General features: G+C 39.3%; 2 protein-coding genes across 8 annotated transcripts in view; both read right to left on the bottom strand.

Moving 5' to 3' along the window:
• Gipc2 (GIPC PDZ domain containing family member 2) overlaps positions 1–2,581 on the bottom strand; it is a 75,944-nt gene extending 73,363 nt beyond the window's left edge. Inside the window, exon 1 of the mRNA XM_070007371.1 lies at positions 2,251–2,581. Within this exon, the coding sequence (XP_069863472.1) occupies positions 2,251–2,493 (243 nt within the window). The 5' untranslated portion in view covers positions 2,494–2,581. The remainder of the gene's footprint in view (positions 1–2,250) is intronic.
• Positions 2,582–19,094: 16,513 nt separating this feature from the next.
• Positions 19,095–20,666, bottom strand: part of Dnajb4 (DnaJ heat shock protein family (Hsp40) member B4) — a 37,863-nt gene continuing 36,291 nt past the window's right edge. For all 7 annotated transcript variants that reach the window (XM_070007367.1, XM_070007363.1, XM_070007364.1 and 4 more), the window contains one exon: positions 19,095–20,369. In XM_070007367.1, coding sequence (XP_069863468.1) covers positions 20,136–20,369 — 234 coding nt within the window. In that variant the 3' untranslated portion in view covers positions 19,095–20,135. The remainder of the gene's footprint in view (positions 20,370–20,666) is intronic.

Raw genomic sequence — 20,666 nt, 5'->3', positions numbered from 1 at the left:
GTTAGAAAAAAAGCTTGAAGACAGTGCCTGGTCTTGAGTTTAAGTCACATGACCAGCACTAAATAAATAAGTAAATAAACAAACAAATAGATATCAGCCCTGATTTTTTCTTACAACCTTGGTACAGGCACAATCTCTGCAACTCAGTCCCTAGATTAACTCATACAAATCAATATTCTCAATTGCAATTTGTAAAGTACAGATAATCCGCTATCTAATCTGTTAGGTTTGTATGTATAAACTCTGTCTTTATAATACCCTTTGAAGTAGATACCCTTGTCCCTGCATAACAAGGGGCTGAAACTGAGAAAGTTAAACGTGCTCAAGATCTGTCTACTATGTAAATTGTAGGTCCCAGCTCCACATTCAAGTTTATCACTTTAACCACTCATTTACCTCACCTAGAGAAGATCAATGATAATTATTCCTTCAAAAGTGCTTTTTAAGTGGCAGAGTGGCTCTTGCCTGTAATTTCAGGTACTCAGGAGTTTGAGATCTGAGGATCATGGTCCAAAGCCTGCTTTGGCAGGCAAGTCCAGAAGACTCTTATCTACAATCAACCATAAAAAAAAAAACACGATGTGGATCTGAGGCTCAAGTGGGAGAATGCTATGCTAGTCTTGAGTGAAAAAGCTCGAATGACAGTTACCAGGCCCTGAGTTCAAGCCCCAGGACCAGCACACACACACAAAAGTGTTTTTTTAATTGAAACCTAAAATACAGTTATAACGATCTTGAGCTAATATAAATAATTCACAGAATGGATTTACAACTTGCCCCTTAGATCCTGAAGCACAGAAAGAACAAAGAGTTACACTTTGAGCTCTCTTTTGTCTCTTCTTGGAATTTTGCCTTGACCTTAATTTCACTTGAACAGATCCGATAAACAATGAATTTAAAAACAAAACATAACAAAACACTAAAGAACAGATTGATCCCCAATGCCATTTTTTGCCACTCAAAAGTCCACTCTGCATGCCTGGGAATCCAGCACAATAAATTCCTGTGCTTTTCCTAAAAAGCGTGAACAAACACAGCCACTTCTGGCTTTTTCTGCTTCTGTGGTGCTGAGGAATTAAACCCATGGCCTTCAAGCACTCTACCAACTGAGCCACCTTCCCAGCACACAAACTACTTTCTTGAGCTAACCTCTTACATGTGTATTTAAAGTTAAGATCTCTTGAGTAAATATAAAATAGCCACAAAAGTCCTCATAAACTTCAGCTTTTAAGGTCACACCTGTATCAAACTCCAGTTCCAGGCATACGCATAACTAAATTCCTCAGTCCCTTTTTGAAAATATGATGACCTTTCTCATGAAAACTGTGATAACTACTCTCAAGTAGCTAGGTATGATTCCCAGAGATAAATCCCCTTGGAATAAGAACCCAGCTGTTTAAACTTCTTGGAAATAATCCCAAAGAGTTTCCAGTTCTATTGAAAATGTCTGACCAGGGGCAAAGGGAGGCACCTTCTGGTAGCACCTGGAAGCCATTTCCATTTCCCCCCTTAATCTAGACGTCATAGGTTGGCACTTCAAGTATTTGTTTTCCCTTGAGTCAGGCTGTGAGAACTCGTGTCTTTAATCCTAGTTATTCTAGAGGCTGAGATCTGAGGATTGCAGTTTGAAGCTAGCCTAAGCAGACAAGTCTGACTCTTATCCCCTGTTAACTAGCAAAAAGCCGGAACTGGAGGTGTGGCTCAAGTGGCACAGCACCAGACTTGATTAGAAAAAGCTAAAGAACAGTACCCACGCCCTGAGTTCGAGTCCCAGAACCAACACAACTATCTATACATACATATACATATACACATATACATACATATACATACACATATACATAGAAATGTGCAGAAGCATATATAGAAATGAATAGATTATACATTATCTATTTGACATATTTAAACGCCTGCCGAGGAAATGGAGAGTCTGGAGTAAAGTCCAGGTAGGGTGGACAACGTGAATCCGCCCCACCAGCTCTGGACTGTGCGCAGGTGCTCACCCACACCTGGAAGGTCTGAATCTGGGACCTTAACAGGGAGAAGTCATCACGTCCCCCAAAGTCCCCCCACAGACCAGATCCGCGAGCACGGCTGACTTTGCTCTTGCCTACCCCTCTTCCCTCCCCGGAACACCTCCCGGATGGACTCCACCCTGCGTGCGCCCCGGGGCTGCGCGAACGCGGGGCCCCAGCAGCCAGGGCCCGCGGGCGCCGACGCGGCGGGAGGAGGCCGGGCACCTGGCCTTACCTCGGCGGGCGAGATGTCGAACACGCCAGCGATCTTGGCGTAGAGCTCCTGGATGCTGGCGAAGTTCTCCACGCGGCCCGTGGGGCTGCCGTGCGCCAGCTGCGCGTGGAAGACCAGCTTGCGTGCGGGGACCGGGGGCCCCGGGAGGCTCTGCCCGCTGGCGCCCGCCGCCTTCTCGCCTTCCACCAGCGGGGCATTCTCCCTGGACTTGGCCTTCTTCTTTCCCCGCAGCCCCAGGGGCATCTTCCCTGGCCGAGGGCGCGGCTCACACGCGCTACCAGCCGCCCGACTCCTGGGCCCCAGGGCCGTGGACTTTGCGCTTGGGGCCCCGGGGGTTCCGCGCAGGTAAAAGCCGCCGCCGCCGGGCCAATGGCAGCGGCGCTTCCGCCGGGCGGCGTCGGGCTGGGGCCCCCTCCTCCCCCGGGAGGACCACGCACCTGCCTCGGAGCACACTGGAGCCTTCCCTCCCAGGCCACGGATCCGTTGAGAAGGAAAGCTCGCCCGGAGACTCCGCGTGTGAAAGAGCCTCGGTGTCCGTGAAAGCTTCGGGATGTCCCAGGATCCACCCGTCTTGGCCCTTCTCAGTCTTTCCAAAATTCGTTCAGCCCCAAGCCTGGTGTCCCTGTGACGACGGGGCAGTGGGCGAAAGTCAACCTACTTCGGCCTCCTCCAGGCCTTACTTAGGGCAGGGAAGAAAGGATGCCCTCAGCTCCAGCTTTTGTTTATAATGTCTGTCGTGGGGCTTGAACTCAAGTTTTCTATCCCTGCGTTTTTGTTGTTTTGCTCGAGGCTGGTGCTGTACCACTTTGAGCCACAACGTCCCTTCTGGTTTTCTGGTGGTTAATTGGAGATGAGTCTCCTGGATTTCCTGCCTGGGCTGGCTTTAAACCGCCATTCTCAAGTCTAGCCTCCTGAGTAGCTAGGATTACAGGTGTCAGCCACCAGCGCCTGGCTTAAGGATCTCTATTTTTTAAGTCACCTATTCACATTTCTTCCTCCCACTCGTTGTCTTAGATGGTCATTACCATGTTATCTTCAGGTTCCTCATCTGGCTTTTCCCTCTGGTTGCATTTTCACAAGAAAGCAAAACAGTTTTGAATTGTTGGCTGCATTAACTCCCTTCCTGGCTCTTAGACAGGTGACCAGACTTTGCTCTCACACTCCACCGAAGTTGTGCTTACTGCTTAACCACCACATACCATTAACTCTTTTCAGTCTTCCTCTAGCTTGAATTCTAAATACGTTTGTGTTGATCTTGTCATTCTTCTTGAATTTTGCCTCTGTTTTTAGTTCCTTATTCCCATTCATCCCAACCCCAACCTTTGCTAACTGCCACTCTCCAGGAAAAATGTTCACCACCACTTTTCTTTATCCACATTCTCAGTCCATTTGCTCTCTCCAATGGCATACTGACTACTAAATTGCTATCTCCAGCTAAGGAAGGGAATGTGCTCCAGGATATTTGGAATTTCACATTAATCTCACCCACCTTTAAGTCTCCTATGCTTTCTCTGGTAGGGTTTTGAGTTTTTGCCCAGGGCTGGCCTTGGGACTTCAGTTCTCCTACCTATGTTTCCCTCAAAGCTGGGATTACAGGTGCAATCCACTGTGCCCACTCCTGAACTTATTTTCTTATGTTTTTACCACTGGTTGAAGTAGAGAGAGCTACCATGTGCTCAGTGGCTCAGGTCTGACATCCATGAGTCATCATGTCCAGCTTTTCATATTCCCTCATTCCTCACATAAATTCAGCCCTGAAAAAATCCATGTTTCCCTAAAATGAGCAGATGCACTGAGGAGGAAGGAAGGTTCTAAAGATTCTCTAAGATGACTTTAATTTTTTTTTGTATTTTATACTTCTGTAACGTAAAAAATAATGTAAACATGTCTGGCTTATCCGAATAATTCTTTGAGTCTCAGGGCTCAAATTTGTCTTTGTGGTTATGATTTATATAGCACCAGATTGTATTATTTGGTCTAAAAAGAGAACAGGGCTAGATGGTAAGATGTACTTGTAATACCAGTACTACTCAGGAGGCTGAGGCAAGACAGTTTAGAATTCAAGACCAACCTGGATTATACAGTCTCAAAAAAAAAAAAAAAGTGAGTAGTTTAAGGCTGCAATCCTAGCTACTCCAGAAATGAAGACCAAGATCAAAGTTTGAGGCCAGCCAGGGCAAAAAGTCCATGAGACTATTATGACTATTATCTCCAAATAACCACCAGAAGAAAAAAGCCAGAACTGGAGCTGTGGTTCATGTGGTTCAAGTGGTACAGTACCAGCCTTGAGTGAAAAAGCTAAAGATTACACCCAGGCCCTGAGTTGAAGCTCCAGTACTAATACACACACACACACACACACACACACACACACACACACACAATCACACAATCACAGCAAAAACTGAGCTAGGGGCATGGCTCAAGCAGTAGAGTGCTAGCTGAGCAAGTGAGAGGCTCTGAATTCAATATTAGAAGGGAAAAAAAAACTAGGAAAAATCTAAATATATTAAGCCTCCCAATCAGGTGAAAGTCAAATAATTTTACAGTGTGTTGTGTGAACAAAGAGTTCATAGTTTGATCAAGAAAGGAAAGAGACATGAGTCATCATAAGGTATCTGATAGGCACATTATAACTATCTGGGAACATATGTGGGAATACAGGAGGATGTAAAACTAAAAAATCAGCAAAGAGAAGAATGCTTTTTTTGAGGGGGAGAACAAAGTCTTAGATTGCCAACTGAATTCTTAGTTCTCCTGCCTCAGCCTCCCTAATACTGAGGATTACAGATGTGTGCCACCATGCCCCGCTAAAAATGCTTAAGAGCTAGGTCCAATAAAATGTCAAAAGAAGAGGGCAAAAGTTTTGGCATAAGGTAGAAAGATTGGCTTCTATATTATTCCAGTGTCCTTTCATTTCTAACTCCTATTTTTCTTTACCTAGAAATTGGAAGTTTTCCTGAAAGCCTACATCAAGTTCATATTTACTGTAATATCTCACTTACACAACCAAATGTACTGGGCATGCTGACAACCAAGAACAGATAGTACACTCAGAGTAAGATACTTGATGCTGAAACCACTCTCAAGTAAAAGGACTAGGTAGGTGGTGGTCATCTTAGTTATAATATATAGTTCCCACCAGGACTCTTTCTACACTCAAGTTCCAAGAGATGAGGAACTACAAAGTTCCAGGCAGAGAATTGCCTTAAGAAAGGCTAAGCATTATAAGAAGGGAACATCCATGGAGAAGCAATCTGGAAAGCCCAACACCTAACCCCAGACTAAAGGGGTTCCTGTTCTGGTCCTCTGTCATTTGCATACCACCTAGCAGGAGATCAGGCCCCAAACCAACAAAAAAAATTCTAGAATTAATATAACCATATATGTCTGCCAAAAACAGTATTACCTTGTTTATAAGAAAGCATTCAGCTAGCAAATGAATCATAAGATAAATTTACTAATGAAAACATACTCATTTTCTATTTCCCCAACCCCATTATATGTGTATTCAGTAAGGGAATACTTGGGGGAAAAAATAGAAGATTTAAAGTCTTCCCTGGGACTAAAGATAGCATGTTTTATAGTTGCGTGGCAACAACGAGCAACTGAAGATGACAAATGGGGGAGGAAAGAACTCTTAGCTGAAGTTCAAATAAATGAGAAACAATTGAAAAATGGAAAGAGGGAAAAGAGATGAAGTACTAGAATGTGAAGAATACAGTGACTAATCAAGAATAATTAGGTACTTAATTAGCTTATTGAGCACCTACTAGGTGTCACCCTTAGTGCTCAGTATTTAAATGCATCTTTTCATCCATGTATACTTGGAGGAAGTGAGGTGACATGGAGTCCAAATTATTATGCATCTCCAAAGTTATATAAGTAAAATATAAGAGCCAAGAACACATGTGAAGCCAAGTGCTGGTGGCTCACATCTGTAATCCTAGCTGTTCAGAAGGCTGAAATCTGAGGGTTGAGGTCTGACACCAGCCAGGGCAAGAAAGACCATGAGATTCGTCTCCAAACAAACACCAAAAAAGCCAGAAGTAGAGCTGTGGCTCAAGTAGTAAGATGCTAGCCTTGAGCACAAAAGCTCAGCAACAGCACCCAGGCCCTGAGTTCAAGCCCTAGGTAGCATACACACACACACACACACACACACACACACACACACACACACACACACACGAACAGTAAGCTGATTTAACCTAGATTTTTCTGCTTTGGTTTAAATATGGAAACGTTGTCAATGACCTTGAAAGTAGACACATTCAAACACTCAAAAGAACATGTTTTAATTATTCTAGATAATATGTATGATTATACATATGATATATAAACTTTTGATGACTTTCAGAGTTGAACATTAATTTCTTCTTTTTAAATAGTATGTGTTTGAACTCAGAACTCTGTGCTTTCTAAGGAGGTATTCCACCTCTAAGCCACACTTCAAGAAAGTAATTTTCGGGGCTGGGAAGGTGGCTCAGTGGTAGAGCACTTACCTTGCATGCCTGAGGCCCTGGGTTTGATTCCTCAGCACCACATAAGCAAAAAGAAAAAAGCCGGAAGTGGCGCTGTGGCTCAAGTGGTAGAGCGCTAGCATTGAGCTGAAGAGCTGAGGGACAGCGCCCAGGCCCAGAGTTCCAGCCCCACAACTGGACCCAAAAAAAAAAAAAAAAAAGAAAAGAAAAGAAAGTAATTTTCTAATATAGGCCCACAATAATAATTCAAGCAAAAAACTACTTTTGATGAAAAGACTAACCTAGAGCTCCAGAAAATCATCAGAAAATCATCAAGGTCAAAGTGTAGCAATGACAAAAAAAAGGTACAATTTCTTCAAGAAAATGATGGAGAACTCGGCCGGGAATGTGGCTAAGTGGTAGAGTGCTTGCCTAGCATGCATGAAGCCCTGGGTTCGATTCCTCATATCGCATAAACAGAAAAAGCTGGAAGTGGTGCTGTAGCTTGAGTGGTAAAGTGCTAGCCTCAAGTAAAAAGCAGCTCAGGGACAGTGCCCAGGGAAGAAGAGGGAGAAGAAGAAGTAATAGTGGTACTCATGGTAGAGTAGAATTTTTTTCATAGCTGTATTATAGTCCGAAATTAGGAAATCTGGGGTTAATCTACTTTTCATTTGCTAGGGAAAAGTACAACGTTTTCAGCATCAGAGAGTTGTTGGTGATAAAATGAATTTCTTCAAGTGTTCCGTTTAACTTTGAAATTAATGAAACAGATTCTCAAACATGGTCAAATATTTTAAATTTTGTTCCACAGAGAGGTGTGTATGTTTTGACTTTTTAAAAATTAGAATTTGACCTCAAAACATATCTTTATAACCATAGCAATTGAAGATGAAGATTTAGGTTTTCTGTCATTTTAGCAGAAGGAGAACTAAGTTTATCTCGACTACAAATGAACAATGAGGAGAATGTTCATTTATGTAAGCTAAGAGATAATATGAACATTCAAATGAATGTGTTTCTTTTCAGTATTAGGGTTCAAAAATCAGGGCCTTACACTTGCTAGGCAGGTCCTCTACTACTGAGCCACACTTCCATCTAATGTTTTCACTGCTTATTTTTGTGATAGGGTCTCACTTTCTGCCCAAGCACATTTCCTCTCATTGTAGCCAGGATGGCAGGTGTACATGCATCAAGCCTTTTTTACCACTGAGATGTTACCTTGGCCTATAACTGCACCCTACCCACCTACAGCCTCCCAGGAAACTGGGATGACAAATATGAACCACCACACCCAGGTAGCAAGTGAGTAGACATCTCTCACAGGGATGCCTGGACTGACCTGAAACTATGATCCTCCTAATCTCAACCTCTCAAGTAACTAGGATTACAGGCATGTACCACAACACTAGGCTCTACACCAAATTTTGACTGGTCATCCTTCTATTTTCTTTTCAAAAGCCAAATAAGTAAAAAAAATTGAGATGGTGAGCTTAGGTGTTTTTAAAGGAAAAGAAATTAGTGATAAGAAGATGTTATAGCATCAATGTAGAGATGTGTAATTTTCCATAAAAGCCACAATATTATAGTTGAAGGAAGATGCTCAGCATATGAAATAAGAATATGAATTTTTGCAGGTGTGTTAGTCCACACTGTAATACAGGCATTCAAGAAGCCAAGAGGATCTGAAGTTTGAGGCCAGTCAGGGCTACTAATAGCTACCTAGCAAGGCCCCAGAGAGAGAGGGTAGGGAGGGGGGGAATAAAAAGAAAAGAGAGGGTAGAAGGAAAAAAAGAAGGGAAGGAGGGAAGAAAGGAAGGAAGGAAGGAAGGAAGAGAAGAAGGAAAGAAGGGAAGGGAGGCAGAGAGCTCTTCCTCAGGTTACTATGCTGCTATATAGAAGTTGACTAATTTGGGGTAATTCTTTAATTGCTCTTGGCTAATATTTCCTATTTAAATATATTTACTTTACATGGATAATATAAAGGTTTTACAGATCAGGTGGCATGTACCCTAGCACATAGTAAAATATTTTAAAAATTAGTATTGCATAATAAATGTTCATAAGAAAATTAATGACATTCTCTAAGATCCTGTAGTAGCAATAGAATCAAGTATACACCCTGTGCTGGATAATACTTTTTTTATAGGTGGGGGGGTCTGGTCCTGGGGCCTGAACTCTGGGCCTGGGCACTGTCCCTCAGCTCTTCAGCTCAAGGCTAGCACTCTACCACTTGAGCCACAGCGCCACTTCCGACTTTTTTTTTCTGCTTATGTGGTGTTGTGGAATTGAACCCAGGGCCTCATGCATGCAAGACAAGCACTCTACCACTGAGCCACCTTCCCAGCCCCTGGATAATACTTCTCATATGGTATATTTTACTGTAATCTTAAACTTCACAAACAAGCTGTATGAACATGGTATGTATTTAAGTTATTCAAGAGTGAACTAGAACATTTTTATTCCAAGCATTGGGATTAATAAAGTTGGTTTCAGCCTGGCACTGGTGGCTCACGCCTGTAATCCTAACTCCTCAAGAAGCTGAGATCTGAGGATCTCGCAGAAAAGTCTGTGAGACCCTTATCTCTAATAAACTAAGAAAAAGCCAGAAGTGGTACTGTGATTCAAGTGGTAGAGCACTAGCCTTGAACACAATAAAGCTCAGGGACAGTGCCCAAGCCCTGTGTTCAAGCTCCAGGACCTGAAAGAAAAAAAAAAGTTGTTTTCAATGATGAATATTAGTTACAAGAGAAACATTAAGACCATCTGCAATCATTTTAACAGTCATACTTTTGTAAATTATTGAGATAATGAATGTACACTAAATTTTGGAAACTAGTGGTCTATAAGATAAAATGCAAATATCATGGGGTGGAGTCATGGCTTAATGGTAGAGCACTTGCCTTGCAAGCACAAAACCCTAACCTTAAACCCAGAGTGTCAAAACAAGAGAGGGGAGGGGGGGATAAGTAAGGAAGGAAGGAAGGAAAGAAAGAAGGAAGGAAGGAAGGAAGGAAGAGGAGAGAAAGAGAAAATAAATGCCTTACGCCAGATGTCAATGGCTCACGTCTGTAATCCTAGCCATTCAGGAGGATGAGATCTGAGAATCATGGCTCAAAGCCAGCCTGGACTGGAAAGTCCCTGAGACTCTTATGTCCAATAAACCACCAGAAAACCGGAAGTGGCGCTGTGGCTCCAGTGGTAGAGCACTTGCCTTGGGCTGAAGAGCTGAGGGACAGCGCCCAGGCCCAGAGTTCAAGACCCACAACCGACCAAAAAAAAAAAAAAAAAAAAGCAAAAACAAACAAAAAAACCCTCAGGGTAGTCCACATCTATCACCGGCTCCCTACTATTCTTCTACCTCTCTTCCAAATCAAATTGTAGCCCTGAAGAATGCCGGCAGTTTCTCAAACACCACCATGTATGTCCTCCATTCATAACTCTCCTGGAAATCACTTTCTCAGTGAGACAACTGATACCCTATTGCACTCAAAGGTACCTTAAGTGTTGGGACAGACATAACTATATGGAGCCTCTGACAACCTCTCAATAGGAAACAGAGTGAGCGGTATTGGAATTTTGGAGTAAAGGAGTCTGCCCCTCTGCCACGCCATTTTCTCTTTGAAAGCAGCTTCTGAGTTATGAGCTCTCGTAGAGACGGAGCACTTTTACCATGCAGCACCAAGCATGGGGCTTGAACTCTGGGCCTGGGTACTGTCCCTCAGCCCTTCAGTTCGAGGAGAAGGGTCTACCACTTGAGCCACAGGGCGACTTCCGGTTTTCTGGTAGTTAATTGAAGAGTCTCTCCGCCTTTCCTGCCCAGGCTGGCTTTGAACCACGATCCTCAGATCTCAGCCTCCTGAGTAGCTACGATTACAGGCTTGAGCCACCAGCACCCAGCTGGCTATGGGTATGTATGTCTGTAAGCACTTGGAAAGCAGAAGCAGAAGCTTGTTAGATTGGTCTATATAGCAAGTTTTAGGCCACTTTGGGCTACATTGACTGTCAAAAAAAAGAAAAAAGGCAAAAATCAGTTTTATATTAAAGAGCTGGTAAAGTTTTAAATTTTCAGAATACAAAGTTAAGATCTTAATCTTATTAAAATAATTAATGATTGTTTAAAATTCAAAAATAAGGAAAGTAAATTCCTCATAGCCAACACCTGATGATTCTAACTGTAAATAAACATCAAATATCTGAATCCCATTCTGAAATGTTCAATATATTACATATCACAGTATCGTGGCTTGACCTTGGTACAAGAATAGTTTGTATTATGTAAATCTTGTAGGCTATAAACAACAGTTTATATTAAATAAATTTTGGTTTTGTATGACAAGATATTAAAATTTTCTTCAAATTTCATGAAAGTAAGCTTGTATAAGCTGCAAGTACTTTTTAAATAATACTAAGGCTTCCTTATTAGCCTGGTTTCCAATTTTAACTTCTAAATAATTTTCTCCAAAATTTATATACCAGATATTCCAGGAGATAAAAAAGCACTAAATATGTTAACTATTCCTGTTACATAATTATAGTTCTGAATTTGGCTATGAAAATTTTCAAGGTTGCCTTCCTAAGTTAGAAAGTATAATTTATAAAAGTCACAGTAAAATATCATTTTCTCATCTGAGAGTTATGTTTCTAATAGTGCTGTGGTAGGAAAATGATCAGGAATTAAAGTTGTTCTGGGAAAAAATGCTTTAGGTAGAATTCTAATAAGTCAATGAATACTTATGGTTTACCATTCTTTATTCAAAAGAAACATCTCGAATCATCCATTCTAACAGTTTCAATAAGACTTGCAAATTTATTTTTTTTCTGTTGGCCATAACAGGTATATATTTTAAAAAAACTTTTCAAAAGCTTACCTTCATTCCAAATACTTATTTTTCAGATTTTGAGTCTCAGTTAATCCCAGAGCTTGAACTCCTTCATTTCCAGAGCCTCACCTCAGAGACATGTGCATACTTATGATTTTTAAAAAACATAAAAATAAACTTTTACTTCTGCAGAAAAATTTATTCAGTAAATATTTTCAAGCGTTTTCAATACTGGGCCTCCATAACTTCATATCATTAGAGTACCTCTGATCCAGACATTTTGCATTTCATTTTTAAAATCTTTTAAGTAGTTGTTCAAAAGAGTTTCAATTCAGGGGCTGGGAAGGTGGCTCAGTGGTAGAGCCCTTGCCTTGCATGCATGAGACCCTGGGTTCGATTCCTCAGCACTACATAAGCAAAAAGAAAAAAGCTGGAAGTGGCGCTGTGGCTCAAGGGGTAGAGCGCTAGCCTTGAGCTGAAGAGCTGAGGGACAGCGCCCAGGCCCAGAGTTCAGGCCCCACGACTAGACCCCCCCCCCAAAAAAAAAGGATTTCAATTCAGCAAGTCAGAACAATGGATCTTCATCAGTTCTCCCTGCATCCCCCCCCCTTTTTTTTTGTCAGCTGTGGGGCTTGAAATAAGGGCCTGGGCACTGTTCCTGAGTCTCTTTGTGCTCAAGGCTAGTGCTCACCACTTGGGCCACAGCACCACTTCCAGCATTTTCTGTGATTTAACTGGGAATAAGAGTCTCACAGACTTTCCTTCCCTGGCTGGCTTGAAGTGCAATTCTCAGATCTCGGCCTTCTGAGCAGTAGGATTACAGGCATGAGCCACCAGCACCTGGCTCCTTGTATTCATCTCCTTAACACAAATAGTAAAACCTTTCTTTATCTCTGGCTTTATTTCTTACATTTAAGTCTGCTTCCAATTTTTTTTTCTTCCTACTATTTATGTGACTATCGTTTTCTTTATTCAACCCCCAGTTTCCTCTTTTAAAAATTATTTCAGGAATGACTTGAGACCTACATTCATACAAACCAAAATCCTAGCAGCCATAGAGGTTAACCAACAAATTTTTAATTTAGAACAGATCCTGTATTTGTGAATGAATATAAAGCTTCTGTAAGTTGCTACTTATAACAAACTTCTCAACAAAATCTAAAAGCATTTTTTTCTTCTCTTATCTTTCTCTCTTTTTTGCAAATACAATTTTACATAATTTAGGTATCTTTAACTTTCAAAATTAATTTTGAACAATTATTATAATTAAAATAATTATTATTTATGCAAAATATTTTTGTTAATGAAAGATAAATCTTAATTATGGATTATTATTGATATTAGTTTCCTTTCTAAGAAATAAACTATCTTTGAAACTGTTTCAAAAGTTGTAAGTTTTATATATATATATATCTTTATAAATGATAATATTTCAAAAAAATACTAAATTAAATAGACTATAAAAAGACGCAGGCAAACAAACTTAAAAAGAATGTGACTCAGTCAAAATTTAGCAACATGGGACATGAATTACATACTGGGGAAAATGTCACTGAGACAAGAACTCTCAGAATTCCTTTATGCATTTGTACTTTACAGACAACTGAGCCTCTAATTTTATTTAACTTTCAGAATTCTTGAAAATACTTTTCAAAAGCTTTATGCGTTTTATGGGCATAAAGTATCATAGGAAAAAAACATTTAAAAGGATGAAACACTTAATGTATAAAACTTATTTACTCACTCAAAATTTAACTTTTATTTGAAAGTAACAAGCCACATTTTTCTAATTTCTAAGGGAAATTATACATATATAGTTATATATATACTATATTATATATTACATATACATAAAGACAGAAATATAGGCAGTATACTACATTAAACATTATTGTGTGAAATTTTTTTAGATTAAATGAGGTTTATTCAACTTCAACTATGAGATAGTCCTTGGAATGCAAAATTAGTCTCATCAAGGCTATTACTGGGTCCAATCACATATATTAACATCATTTCATCCATCATAACTATTCAAATGTCAGTTTCCTAAAAATGAGCAGGAATATTTTCAATTCCTTGCTTCCAACAGAGGTTTATAAATATGTAAGGGGTGATGAGCTGAAGTCAGGTCAAAAGCTCAGATGTTTTCAGAAGCCAGATACAAGTGTCCGCAGATTGCTTGCCTTATTTAGACATAATCTAATTAAAAAAACATTTTTTTAAACTAATGAGCTGGTCAATCCAAAGGATTCCCTTCTAGCAATAAACACAATCTATAGTAACCCTTTTTAACATAAGCAACTTGTGGGGTTCTTAAAATTTTTTATTTTTGGGCTGGGAAGGTGGCTCAGTGGTAGAGCGCATGCCTTGCATGCCAGAGGCCCTGGGTTCGATTCCTCAGCACCACATAAGCAAAAAGAAAAAAAAGCCGGAAATGGTGCTATGGCTCAAGTGGTAGAGCGCTAGCCTTGAGCTGAAGAGCTGAGGGACAGTGCCCAGGCCCAGAGTTCAGGCCCCATAACCGGACCCAAAAAAAATTTTTTTTTTTATTTTTTATTGTAAAGATACTATACAGAGGGTTACAGTTACATGAGTAAGGTAATGAGTACATTTCCTATTGAGCATTGTTACCCCCTCCATTGTTTTCCCCCTACCATCCCTTCCCTCCCTACCTTCCCCGAGGTTTTTTTTTTTAATTGTGATTAAGTGATTACATAATTTCCTGAATTTCACAGTATTGTGGAATAATGATGCTCATTTAAAGTCAAAAGTTCATTCTAACTTTCCTGGAGCAAATTGTCTATCATAGTCTATAACATATAACGCTGTACACTTATACACCATACATGTGATCAGCAGTATGGGGATATTTAGTAGTGGTTCGACCAGATGAGTGGGAGTTCTTTGTTTCTTAAGTCCTGTTAGTTTTGTCATATCACCTAACATTTTGGATTTAGCATCCACTTATCAGGGAGACCATGTACCATTTGTCTCTTTGCTCTTGGCTTACCTGGCTCAACATGATTCCTTCTAGCTCCATCCATTTCCCTGCAAATGCCATTATTTTGTCATTTCTAATGGCTGCATAATATTCCATTGTGTATAGATACCACAATTTTTGGATCCATTCATCTGTGGTGGGGCATCTGGATTGTTTCCATATCCTAGCTATTGTGAACAGTGCTGCAATAAACATGGAGGTGCATGTGTCCTTGTATATTGGTTCCTGATGTTCAGGGTAGATGCCTAGAAGTGGTATGACTGGGTCATAAGGGAGGTCAATCTTTAGCTTTCTAAGGACCCTCCAGACTGCTTTCCAAAGTGGCTGTATAAGTGTACATTCCCACCAGCAGTGTAATAGGGTTCCTCTTTCTCCACATCCCCTCCAGCATTTGTCATTGGCTGATTTGTGGATGTGGGCCATTCTGACTGGGGTAAGGTGGTATCTCAGGGTTGTCTTTATTTGCATTTCCTTCACCACCAGGGATGAACATTTCCTCATGTGTTTCTTTACCATTTTTATTTCTTCATTTGAGAAGTCCCTCTTTAGTTCCCTTGCCCATTTAGTAATTCATTTGTTAGGTTTGGGAGGGATTAGTTTCTTGAGTTCCCTGTATATACAGGATGTTAACCCCTTGTCTGATATATTGCTGGTAAATATTTTTTCCCAATTAGTTGGTTGTCTTTCTAGCTTGGTTGCAATAGATTTAGCTGTGCAGAAGCTTTTTATTTTAAGGTAGTCCCATTTGTCAAGTCTCTCTCCTATTTGTTGTGACCCTGGGACTCTGTTCAGGAAGTTCCTTCCTGTGCCTGTGAGTTCAAGTGTCTCTCCTACTCTGTCCTGCAGTAGTTTCAGAGATTCAGGTTTAATGTTAAGGTCTTTAATCCATTTTGAGTTGATGTTGGTGCATGGTGATAGGCTGGGGTCCACTTTTAGTTTTCTGCATGTGGCCGCCCAGTTTTCCCAGCACCAGTGGTTGAAGAGGCTGTGTTTCTTCCATTGTATGTCTTTGGCTCCTTTGTCGAATATCAGCTGGCTGTAGGCCTGTGGATTTATTTCTGGATCTTCTATTCTGTTCCACTGGTCTTCGGGTCTGTTTTTGTGCCAGTACCATGCTGTCTTTGTTATTATAGCTCTGTAGTAGAGTTTGAAGTTCGGCATGGATAGCCCTCCCATATTGTCTTTATCCCCTAGAATTGTTTTGGCTATTCTAGGTCTTTTGTTATTCCATATGAATTTTTGGACTGTTTTCTGTATTTCAGTGATGTATGTCATTGGGAACTTGTGGTTTTTCTCACAGAAAAAATAGGTAAACATCTTCATCAATGAGTTTACTAATAGTACTTTTATCTGTATTACTCCAAAACTATTCAAGCTATGTAAGAACTGGTTAAAGAACTTTTAAAAACTGAAAGTACATTCATAATTCAAATAAATTAAAAAACTTTTCTCTATTAATGCTAGTCCAACATTCAATAAATAAAATTGGGCACTAGGTATGTGCAAAGGCCATTATCAGTTTTCTCTAGGAGATTTGTATTCATTTTTTGTATAGTTATGTAAATTTCTCTTTTTTTTTTTTGTCAGTCCTGGGGCTTGAACTCTGGGCCTGGGCTCTTCAGCCTAAGGCTAGCACTCTACCACTTGAGCTACTGTGTCACTTTCAGTTTTCTGGTGGTTAATTGGAATAACAGTCTCACAGGCTTTCCTGCTGGGCTGGTTTTGAACTGCGATCCTCGGGTCTCAGCTTCCTGAGTAGCTAGGATTACAGGCTTGAGCCACCAGCGACTGCTAAAATTATCATTTAACTAGAAATTCTCTACTTAAAACACATTTAACCAAAGATTATCCATATATCTAATCTACAAATCCTCCATTTTAGCCAGGAGAAAATATTCAATCAAGAAAATTGCAATAAGTAATTGTGGGTTTAAAATAGAAACTACACCTACCACTTTGATGTTTTTCAGCTCTAGCTCTTCAAACTTGTGAGGAAATTATCATGATGTTCATATTTCTCTCTTTTCCCCTATGGTGCTGGAGGAAAATCCTAGTGCACTGTAAGTGTTATTAGTAAAACACAGTTATGAAGAAACAATTTTTATGATTTAAATACAAGGATTAGCTCAATTCTCTGGCATTTTCTCATTTCCCATTTGCTACTGATGTATATGATTACTTCTAGCAATTCCATTGTTAGATATATGCCCATGCAAATTGAAAAGTTATATCTACTCCAGAACTTACACAGTTTTTCATTTCAATAATTGTATTATCAGATACACATAGGCATTGCACTTTGTGTTCTTCTCCTCCTTTGGTCTCACTGTGTTAAATAGATTTTCATAGTAGTATGACTTATAAGAACTAGTAAGTGGAAATAACCCAAATGTCAAAAGAAAAAAAAAACAGTGAGCAGATAGGGCATATTCAATCAAGTCATAAAAAGTAATGAAGTACTACTGATAGTCAATGTAACTTGAGTGGACTTTGAAAAACATGCTAAGTGTAAGAAGATAATCAAAACAAAAAAGCAAGTCACATGTTGGTACACACCTGAAACCCCAGCTGCTCCGAACACAAGGATTTCTAATTCCAGTAGAGCCTGGGCAAAGTTAGTAAGACCCAATCTTTTTGTTTTCCTCTTTATTATTGTGAAAATACTGTACAGAGGGGTTATGATTACATGAGCAAGGTAATGAGGACATTTCTTAGCAAGCATTGTTGCCTTCTCCTGTTTCCCCTTACCATCCTTTCAGTAGATGAGTGGATCAAGAAAATGTGGTATATATACACAATGGAATTCTATGCCTCTATCAGAAAGAATGACATTGCCCCATTTGTTAGGAAATGAAAAGACTTGGAAAAAATATTAAGTGAAGTAAGCCAGGCCAAAGAAACATAGGTCTCATGGTTTCCCTTATTTGCAATAACTAGTATATGTCTGAGACAAGCAGAAACGGTCAGATAAGTTGATGTTGGGCAAAATGAACCCCAAGATAAGAATGAAAACAAATCAGCACAAAAGCTATATACTTATGACCAGATAAGATGAAGTCAAGTGAAGTGAACCCCAAGATAGGGGCACAAGTGGTTTTTTTTTTCTTTCTTGCTATTGTTTCTAACATATTTATCAGGTACCATGTGATTTTTTTGTTGCTTTGTATGTCCCTCCCCCACGGTATAACTCCTGTTTTCACTGTATTTGATGTTGATATAATTTGGGGAGGGGAAGGGAAAAAAAAACAAAATGTTTAAGTAGGGATACAGGTTGACCCATTGCAACAATGAGATGTAGAAGACACTATGTTGAAAAATGAACTTTACAATTGCTGGGGGTGGGGGTGGAGAATGGGGCAGAACAGAACAGGGGGGGGTGGAGGAGGGGTGTATTTGTGGAGGTGGGAGGGAAGGGATGGTAGGGAAACACAAAGGAGGAGCAACAATGCTTGATAAGAAACGTACTCATTACCTTGCTCATGTAACTGTAACCCCTCTGTACAGTATTTTCACAATAAAAAACTTATTAAAAATAAAAAATGAATAAAAAAACATATCAGAAGAAAGAGCACAAGTCATAGAACATCTACCTAGCAAGCCCAAGGCCCTGAGTTCATTCCCTTGTTACACACAACCACATGTTGTTTTATTCCTTTCATGGGAAATAGCAAGTGTGAACAAATGCTTTATATAAATAGATTAATTTTGCAGATACTAGAAGAAGGAATGAGTAGGGAGTGATTGCTAACAGACATAGGTCTTCTTTTTGGAGTGATAAAAATACTCTGGAATTAGGCAGTGGAGGTGATTGCATAATTCTGTGTATACCCTAATGCTACTGAATTGTATAGTTAAAAATGGTAAAGTGCTTGGGGCTGGGAAGGTGGCTCAGTGGTAGAGTGCTTGCCTTGCATGCCTGAGGCCCTGGGTTTGATTCCTCAGCACCACATATGCAAAAAGAAAAAAAGCTGGAAGTGGCGCTGTGGCTCAAGTGGTAGAGCGCTAGCCTTGAGCTAAAGAACTGAGGGACAGCGTCTAGGCCCAGAGTTCAGGCCCTACGACTGGACCCTCCCCACCCCCAAAAAGGTAAAGTGCTGGGTGCCAGTGACTCACCCCTGTAATCCTAGCTACTCAGGAGGCTGAGATCTGAAATCACAGTCCAAAATCTGAGACTCTTATTTCCAATTAACCACCAAAAAGCCAAAAGTGGAGCTGTGGTTCAAGTGGTAGAGCACTAGCATTGAACACAAAAGCTCAGAGATGGAGCCCAAAAGAAGATGAAACTCTATAAATGGATTATATGCCAATATAATATAATTATATGCCTATAAATGTATGTTATCTATAAACTGTTGAGCTTCTAAGATTTCATACTCTACTGAAAATGTTGTAGGACCCAGTAAACCAGTATACCCTATACTCTGTATACCCAATATATAATATGGTGTATGTGAAAATAAGAGATGGGGGTGGAGGAGGGGAATTATTCTGGAAATGGTTTTTTAACCAAAAACTGTTTCAAAACATCATTTCTAATAGTTATAAAACAGAAGACAAAACCATTTTTAAGTGTAAATATATTTAAAAAATTAAAACACCTAAGAAATGCGATCTATACATATGAAAAAGTAAAGTATTTATATGCACAACAAGTAGTAGCAATATTATCCATAAGCAGCAGTTAGTGTTTTCCCCTATATTTTGGTTTAACACCATAGCGGTGGTTCATTCATTTTAGGGAAATTCTATAAGATACATATGCATATTATGAGTAACTTACAGAAGAATGTGTAATTGGAAATTAATTCCAAATAACAGTACTTTTCTAAAACCACATTTATTATTAAACAATTTACTTTAAACTAGAGGACAATAAAATGAGCCTATAATTTATTAAGTCCAAGATATATATAATCAACTTGCATAAAATTACATATGGCATTTTAAAAAGTCTATTTCTAAAATATCAGTAATTCAGGCTATTGGGATTTCCACAGGAGATAATTTGCCATATTTATTTTTATGAAGAAAAGGTCTACCTTTAAGAAAATTACAGCTATGTTATTAAGAAATGCTACAGCATACTTTAAAAATCAAAATGGTGAAACATATGTGTCAGTATATTCTTTATCAGTACCAGCCAGATAACAGCATTTCACAAGATGATTTCAGTCTAATAACTACATTTCCAAATTTACTTGGGCCTTTATTATTTATACATGTATACTTTAGTGAAGAATTTTAATATCCATTATGGGAACCTATGATTATGATCATCTAATGAAATAAGAAATAAAGTATTTGGGTAAAATAGTACTTTACTAGAAATATATCTACCAACTCCACAAAACCAACTTTTACATATAACTAAAATACTAAAAATTTCTGATTTAGGGAAAAAGAAAATATAGTGAATTGTTTTCACTCTAACTGTAAAAATCCCTTTTGCCTATATATTTGACCCGTCTTTATTCATGCAATTTATCAACTCTCAAAAGAATTTACACATCTTTATACAGAATTCACATCTGTATCAGTAAACTGCCAGTCTTTTTATATTTTCAGTGTCTTATCAAAATATGGATAACAAAGTTCTTCACTCTATGAGGCAGGAAGATGTTTCCTAAGAATTTCTTTGGATGAAGAAGATATAGTATCTGGGAAGGACACATCAAAGTCTATTAAAAGATCACCACGTTGGTCAGGATTTTTTGGAAATGGCAGCCCATATCCAATAATTCTTCTCCTCATTCCAGGTTTCACAATATCACTTATTGACATAGGTATGTTTCTTCCATCCATTGTTGGCACATTAACTGAGCAACCACACAATGCCTAAAATGAATCAAATAAAAAAGTCAAATTCCAAAGTTTAAAAAGCTAAGTAAAAATACTACAAGGTGGTAAAGGATAATACTATTAAGGTTAAATATTAACCAACAATAACTTACAATAGTTATTTTTCCCTTTTAGAAAAGTCCCCTCAGGAGAAACATGAGATACCACAAAAGACAAGAAAAAAAAGAAAGAAAAAGAAGAAAAAGAGAAGTAATGGGAGAACTTCCACAATGTCTTGGAATGAAATGGGTAGTTTAAGGTGCTACTACAATACTCAAGACCTAGGAATTGCTG

Source organism: Dipodomys merriami, unplaced genomic scaffold (genome assembly GCF_024711535.1).
Source record: "Dipodomys merriami isolate MVZ:Mamm:240054 unplaced genomic scaffold, mDipMer1.0.p SCAF_7, whole genome shotgun sequence".
Taxonomy (NCBI): Eukaryota; Metazoa; Chordata; class Mammalia; order Rodentia; family Heteromyidae; genus Dipodomys; species Dipodomys merriami.
This window is presented reverse-complemented; position numbering and strand designations above follow the sequence as displayed.